This window comes from Onychostoma macrolepis, chromosome 03 (genome assembly GCF_012432095.1).
Source record: "Onychostoma macrolepis isolate SWU-2019 chromosome 03, ASM1243209v1, whole genome shotgun sequence".
Lineage (NCBI taxonomy): Eukaryota > Metazoa > Chordata > Actinopteri > Cypriniformes > Cyprinidae > Onychostoma > Onychostoma macrolepis.
Genome location: NC_081157.1, coordinates 7,572,034 through 7,580,403, shown reverse-complemented (window position 1 = coordinate 7,580,403; position 8,370 = coordinate 7,572,034). Strand labels below are relative to the sequence as shown.

The following is an 8,370-nucleotide window of genomic DNA, read 5'->3' as shown; positions in this document are numbered from 1 at the left end:
TGTTTATATCATTCGAAATTCTTAATAAAACTAATAGAAGTTGAATGCTGTTTCCTTTGTTTCCTACTATTTGAAAGAGTAAAAAAGTTTACTCAAGACAGCATTAAAGCAAAATCATGGAATTTATCGCAGTAGACGACCAACTGTTTTCTATCGTGGAAGAAGTGGGGTTACTCCCTAGTCGGAGATATTTCTCAGATGTGTGCCCACCAGACATGTACAAATGTAGTAGCAGCACATATACATGAGCTCCTGGCCACTGATATTTCAGCCATCAGTTTTGCAACTGGCATTTGGAGCTCAGGTGTAAGCCCTACATGTATGCTCAGTCTCACAAGGCAATGGATTGATAAAGATTACAAATTGCAAAAAATATTGCTGCACACACAAGAGTTTACGGGTTCACACACTGCAGAAGCGATCACTTCAGCATTCAACACATGCTTGAGACATGGAAAATTGACAAATTCAAGGTACATGCAGTTGTTAGAGACAATGCAAGAAACATTAAGGCAATAGAGGTCAATGATGTTGTGAGTTTACCCTGCGTAGCACACACTTTACAACTAGCTGTGAACGAGGGTTTGTTATGTCAATGGAGCATCTCTGACGTGATAGCAATATGCAGATGAATAGTTGGTCACTTAAAGTATTCACCTCTCACAACCAAAGTTCTTCAGCGAGACGTTTCAACAAGGTGGAACAGTACATTTTATACGCTGAGAAGCCTCTTTGATCAAAAGCAAGCAATTGCGGCTTATAGTGCAGATTATGATCTGCCTGTGACAATCACTGCCCATCATTGGTGTTTAATTGAGAACAGTGTCTATTATTCACCCATTTCAGCAACTAACGAGGGAGATGAGTGCCTCTGGAGCATCTGCAGTGGATGTGATTCCATCAGTTGTTGTGCTAAAGCGACTACTGAGCAAGGACCTTGAAACTGACCAGGGAGTAAAAACCACACATACACACACAAAAACACTTTTACAGTAGATGCGATGACAAAGTGGTTTGCTAAAATCGACTCAGAATCTCTTTATTTATTGTATAGCAACACTGACAGACCCAAGATACAAAGATAACTACTTTGACACTAAAAGCAGGGAGTACGCATGATGCTGCAAGCACAGCTAAAACTCAATTTTGAAAATGAGCAATGAAAATGGTGGAAAAGGCACGGTGTGCCACCCAGAGGCCAACCCAATAGACAAAATGTCACGCAAGGAAAATGAACAGGCACACAGTTTCTGGAGGAAAAAGTATCACATGGATTTTTATAATTACCCCGACCATGCCATAAATGGATGCATACCTTGCAGAATTTCCAATTGAAAGAAATGAGAATCCTCTTCAACAAAAAAAAATCTATATTATAAGACAATGAAAGTGTTTTTTGACCTTGCATGCATGTCAACCTGTTATTGGGGACTCCCAAAACCAAAATATGAACCTTTCATAAGCCATAATAGGGGCACTTTAAAATTACAATTACACAAATTTACACACATAGGAAATAAGAGGCATGATTTTCATCCACAGGTTTCTTGTTTGATCATACAAAAACGTTCACATATCAGCAGGCCCGGATTGGCTAATCGTTTTTTGGGCCGCGAGGGCCGGTGTTGTCTTGCCACTGGGTTGAAATATGGAAGCTGTCCCTAGGCTGCCTGCACTCACAGCAGCCCCACACTTTTTAATTTATTATTTTACCGCAGCCCCACTCACAGAATGCAGCCTGTGGGTTAATGCTGATGTAATTATCTTTTGACTCCCCTGAGAGCGACACCTTGCTCCAAAAAAAAAAAAAAAGGTCCCACTTTATATTAGGTGGCCTTAACTACTATGTACTTACATTTAAATTAATCATTTGATACAATGCACTTATTGTGTGCATACATGTTTTTACATTGTACTTATATTTTTAAAAATGCCTACATGTAATTACATCTGTAATTAATTTCTGTAATTACATTTATAATTACACTGTTGACCCATCCCTTACACCTTAACCCACCCTTAAACCGACCCAGACCACCAAACCTGTCCCTAACCTTACCCGTATCACACCTCAATAGCAGCAGAAGTGTTTTGCAATACAGTATGAACACAATAAGTACATTGTACTTATTTTTTGATGTAAGTACATAGTAGTTAAGGCCACCTAATATAAAGTGTGACCAAAAAAAAAAAAAAAAAAAAAGTCAGTTGTTGGAGATATGCATGCAAGCAAAAAATAAGAGATTAAATAAAAGAAATAAGAATAAAAAAGAAAGCTCTAGAAAAATACAATGAATTACAAGGCTGTAGAGAACAGTGCACTATTGCAGACATACTGTATATACTGAGGTTTTAATTACATTATTTTAGTAATGTAAAATACTCCAGCCCTGCATATCAGTGTTCTCATTTGGCAATGAATGTCATTTGTGTTGGCAGCTTCGGTGAAACAATAGAATGTGTCACAGTACAGCTTGTCAACGGGCAAATACAACTCCCAAGAAAAATATGCAGAGATACTGAAAACAGCCACAATGAACTTATTGTCTCAACATGAGAAGTTTTGATTCCACAGAACTGAAAGTTATCGGTTTAGTTAAACTTAATATCCATTGTGGGCCACAGCAACAACAAAACATGTAAATGTAGGATAATGTAATTTAACTTGTTTCAACATCAAATGTAAAATCATTTAGTTTCCTCTCTATTTCTGTCTATCCTTTTTCTTTTATAATTATTTGCTAAGTTGTACATTTTAAAACAAACACAGTTTGTAGTAAACTGTATTAATGCATTGCTGTATTACTAATGTTTAATCATATTTTCAGTTAACTTTGTAAAATAACCAACACATTTTATATGTTTAGAAGGTATTTCATCTGTACATACATACAGTTCCTTTACAGTTATTCCTCTTCATACTCAAACCATGACAGTTTTTAATTGCTTTGCTTTGGCACTATTTCACACAACCAAGTCTTAACTTTTCAAAAGTTTTAGTATTAATCACACAACAGATCATAAAAATGCATTTTTGAACATTTCAGCATATTTTTAATTGAATTTTAATGAACAATACACAAAACCCGCAAACTATCTTTTTCATCTGTATAAACTTTTCCTTCACAGTAACTGCCTTTCATACTGCTTATTACTATCAAACTCATTTTAATTAGTCTATTATTTAATCCAGTTTATGTTAAAGGTTAATCAACGAATCCTTTGGTGCATCCATAGATATAGATTCTATTGCAGGGAAGCCCAATCCTGTTCCTGGAGATCTGCAAAGCTCCTAATGCTGGGTACACACTAAAAGATTTTTAAAATGTGACAGACATGAGGTCAAAAAATCCTAGATTTAACCGTTTTGCTCCTATAGAGTGTGGTGTCCCCCCACCCCACACACACATCAGGAGCGCCTCTGACGTTCTTCTGAGCAGATTCAGTCAGTCTTAACACACCTCACACCACAGGAAAATCTGATAAGATAATCCACAACAACAACAAAACATGTGAATGTAACTGAAATCATTTCAATATCAAATGTAAATTTAATTCTCTCCCTATTTCTATGTAGGGTATACATGTTTTTCTTGTAAAGATTTATTTATTTGCTTTGGCACTTTTTGAAGTGTTGAGTTTTCAAAACTCATACTGACAACCTCTAAACAGTTTGTCCCCCCAATATTTAACCATGTTTTCATTTTTTTGCAAATGAAAGGGGAGTGCCTACACTTTCCACTTCAACTGCCATCTATAAAGTAAACATGTAACCTAATATAAAATAGATCCCCCACCCAGTGCATGTCAAATGACAGCCTATATAAAGATCGTCAGACTAGAAGCCCCAGAAAACAACTGGACAGACACAGAGAAACACCTGATACTCAGCACAGGTACGATGGCATATGATCCAAACGTCGACATTAACAATCCAAATCACTAAACACTTTTAGCATTTGTATTTAATTATGTTGATCATTTGGTTAAATAGAAACTTAAAACAAAAAAACTGATCAGATATATGACAAGTATTTTTAACATTAATGAGCGATTTCAGCACTTAATGAACAGAAAACAACTTTTAAGTAGAGCTTAATACTTGGGCTTGCTATTTTGTCTACATAACTACATATCACTTGTGTGTGTGTTTTGGTGTTTCTTAAAACGCATTACAAATGTATGAGCCATCACAAAAGTATGTTAGCTGATTAAAAGCAGCAGAACAATATCAATGCAGTTTTAAAATGTTATTATTATTTTTCATTCCAACAGACTGCTTTGGAAAGGCTCAAGAAATGTCTGGAAAAAAATGGGCTCTCCTTGTTGCTGGCTCAAAGGGCTGGGAAAATTACAGACACCAGGTTTGTATTTTCATATATCTTTTAAATTCCTCGAGGTGTGCTGTACCACAGGTTGTACATGATGACATTAACTAGTGAACATGTAAATCATCTTTCTCATTTGTGTTTTAGGCCAATGTGTGCTGTTTATATCAGATAATTAAGAAACATGGAATTCCCGATGAGCAGATTGTGGTGATGATGTATGACGACATCGCTACCAATCCACAGTGAGTAATATTGTTTTTGAGTATCGTGTGCTGAGGAAAAAAATATAGAGATTGATTATGGAAGTCAGAAGTGAGATAGATGTCAAATTTACCATCACTGCCTTACCCACTTATTGGAAACACCATCATAACAGCAGTAACTAGCTTTTCGTAATTTAATGTCAAGGTCATATAACACAAACTACAGCGTAGGCCATAATTAGTACAGTATAAGTGTAAATTACATAAGTAAAATGTACATTTAAAAAATGAAACAAAAAAACTTTGCTAGATTTAATAATTCTGGAAACACGTCATCACAGAAAAGCGGTGATCAATTGTTTTAACATGTTCCTTTTCTGTCTGCAGAAACCCAACTAATGGAGTCATTGTCAGTGTAGTAGGTGACACAGACGTGTACTCAGGAGTTCCGAAGGACTACACTGGAGAGGTAACGTCTATAATGTTAAATATAGTTTAAATTCTTTTATTCCTTTCTGAGCACAATTATATTTTATGACAATAATGATCAATTACGGCAATGACGATCTTAAAGGATGTGACCCCAGACAACTTTCTGGCTGCTCTTCAAGGGGATGACAGCACAGGGAAAAAGGTCATAAAAAGGTTTGTTTCACTGTTAAGAAGAAATATTTCATTGCTATCAATATGTTATGCAATGCTTATGTATGTATGTATTTATGTGTTTGTTTGTATTTCAATTTTGTTCAGTTAATTAAGGGCCAAGTCCTGAATGCCCTGAATTTGCAGCTAAAATGAACTATTATTAACTACTATTGTTTTATTTAATGCAGTGAAGCAAATGACAACATATACGTCTTCATGTCTGGTCTGGGAACTGAAGGCACATTTAAATTTCCTGAGCAGTTAGTAAGTATGAAGCTCACACCATTCACAGCAAAATCTATGGGGAACTATTTTTGCTCTCATGCAAAACTCTAATCACATGGATTGCAGGTGGAAAGAAATGTTGAAAAAAAGCAAAAATTAGCATCACTCATATTTTTATAAATGTAGCTATACACAATTGATACAAGCAATTGATACAACTAAACATACAACCTTTGTTTGTTTGTTTATAAGTGATCATCTTAAAAAATGACACTATTCACCCTGTAGTTATGGATTTTACAATTAATTTCAGAGGATAAAATGATAAATTCAAGATTAAGACACAGGACCTGTTGTGTTTAACCTGACAGTCGAACCTGAATTCTAGACCATTAATTCAGTATTTTTATTACAGCTTTGTCCTGCAGATCTCATTGGAGCAATCAACAACATGCATAATGAAAACAAATTCTCAAAGGTACGTATTCAATTAATGTTTACATAATTTTTACATACATTGTGTATTTACTACATATACAGTAAGACAGAGAGAAGAGAGAAGGATTCTTTTCTTTTCTTATTTGATTCTTTCATTTATTATTATATTGAACTTAAAGATAATTTGCTGTTAAAGGTCCAGATGTGACAATCTTACTCTCTTCCACCTTACTTAACAAATCCCAATATTAAATCTGAAAGGAATTTGTTTCAGTACTGCTTTCAAAAGGGGCACAAATAACCTGTACTGATACTGCATAAAACACCTTAAAGGGGTCGTATGATGACTCCGCATTTGAACAGTAAATAGCAAATACTTAAACTAATAACAAAACATACTTACAGTCGCTGATTCAGAAGAGCCAGATTGTCATAGCAAAGTCAGAAATACCTCCTCTCCTAGGTTCACGAAACGGTCATCCATAAAATGTGTTACACAAATTCGAACATCTGGGTTGTAAATAATCTTAACTATTCCTAATTGCATCTACTTCCGGAGGGCCAAATAAAGTGCTTTCGCACAGAAGCACGCAGCGTCTCCCTGCATCTACACTACTGCGGTTACTGAAACCACGCCTTCTTTCTTTGCGTGAACATTTGGATGGCATTATGCAAATATTTCCACACCGTGGAAACACATGTGGGGGCGTGTTTGAATGAGGCGGTTTAGGGGGGTGTGGCAGAGTCTTAACTTTTATAAAGAATATCTCTTTGGTTTTGAGACCGTAGTCTCTGCAACTTCAGGGATCTTATCTATGCACAAACAGCTTGTAACACTCCAAAGAGAAAGGAAAGCTTGAAATCGCATCATATGACCCCTTTAAGTAAAGAGAATGAGTTGGCAGTAATTTTAAATATATTTTACAATTTCCTTAACACATATATGTGCTGCAGATGGTGATATTCATGAGTAGCAGTTACTCTGCAACAATGTTCCAACAGCTTTCCGGACATGTAAATGGTAAGATAGATAGATAAACAAACAAACAAACAAATAAATAAATAAGCAAGCAAACACAACTAATGGCCCTGCCTTATATGTAACCACAGTTGAGCTCACATTAGTTTTATTTGAATGTTTTGTGTCCATAATCCATTTAAAAAAAAGGGTTCTGATTTCTTATCTGCTCTGAATCTGTCACCCAGTCTTTGCGTTGACTTCATGTGGCTTGACTGACGAGAACTGTCCCACTGATCTTGACCCAAATAGAAATGTCTTCCTCTCTGATAAATTCTCATCTGCTTGGTTGAACTTCACTTATACGGTATGTGTTTTCTGTCAATGAACATTAAACTGCATATGGCATTAATAGGTTAATATTCTGATCTAATTACTGTCTTTACATTCACAGGCTGACTTTAATAAAGAACCATTCCACAGCCTGATAAATCATAAACAAGCTAATTATCTTGAACAAAATCCCAATCTCTGCCCCTGCCAGTTTGGAAATGAGGTATTACACAATGAGAACATTTAAGTTATTATTTTAATACAGCAGGATATGAACACATATGTAACTCTATTCACAAGATCCATGAATGTTGTACGTTTTCTAAATTCTTTCATTTATTTATTTTTTCTTAAGGAAATCTGTCACTGTCACCTCAGTGAGTTTCTGCAAAACTGAACACCCTTCAAGCTAAACAGTGTTCAATAAAACAGGTCCGCATGAAAATGATGAGAGCAAATAAGAATAACCTGATGAACTATTGTGCTAGTTTCTTGTTTCAGACTTTTAGAATTACAGTGATTGCAACACAACACTATCATTTAGAAGTTTATGGTTTGGGGTCAATTTTTATAATTTGAAAATATGTTTTTTTTTATGTTGATCAAGGTGCATTTGTTTGATCGAAAATGGAGCCAAAAACAGTAATATTGTAAAATATTTTGAAAACAATAAATATGGGAAGAAGGTTAAAAGTTCAATGATTGCATGTGTTATTTATTGTGCATAGTTATGACAGCTTCTTTAATTCTGCAGTGTCTTGTGACCCTGGACCAGTCGCTGGGGTATATATGTAGCAATAGCCAAAAATACATTGTATGGGTCAAAATTATTGATTTTTTCTTTTATGCCAAAAATCGTTAGGACATTAAGTAAAGATCATGTTCCATGAAGATATTTAGTAAATTTCCTACCGTAAATGTATCAACTTAATTTTTGATCAGTAATATGCATTGCTAAGAACTTCATTTGGACAAATTTAAAGGCGATTTTCTCAATATTTAGATTTTTTTTGCACCCTCAAATTTGATTTTCAAATAGTTGTATCTCGGTCAAATATCAGAATCAGAATGGTATGTTTGGTCCGTGTACTTATGCCTCCATTCGTTTTTTAACCCAGACCAAAAAAAGAAAGAAAAAAGAACGGTTATTGTATTTTTAAATGCTATGCTGAAAACCAAAAATGAAATTAGAACTGTACACACAAAATGTTACCCGAAAAAGTACAATATTGACTTC

The 8,370-nt window shown here is 35.1% G+C and overlaps 1 protein-coding gene across 1 annotated transcript; it reads left to right on the top strand.

Annotated features, from left to right (window-relative positions):
* The first annotated feature begins 3,734 nt into the window (after nt 1–3,734).
* Nucleotides 3,735–7,910, top strand: LOC131537582 (legumain-like). Its single transcript, XM_058771145.1, has 11 exons — nt 3,735–3,896; nt 4,276–4,364; nt 4,476–4,573; nt 4,922–5,003; nt 5,109–5,179; nt 5,368–5,443; nt 5,820–5,882; nt 6,797–6,863; nt 7,049–7,167; nt 7,255–7,356; nt 7,489–7,910. Exons 1-11 carry the CDS (start codon nt 3,812–3,814, stop codon nt 7,528–7,530), a joined length of 894 nt encoding a protein of 297 aa, XP_058627128.1. The 5' UTR covers nt 3,735–3,811; the 3' UTR covers nt 7,531–7,910.
* Nucleotides 7,911–8,370: the final 460 nt, after the last annotated feature.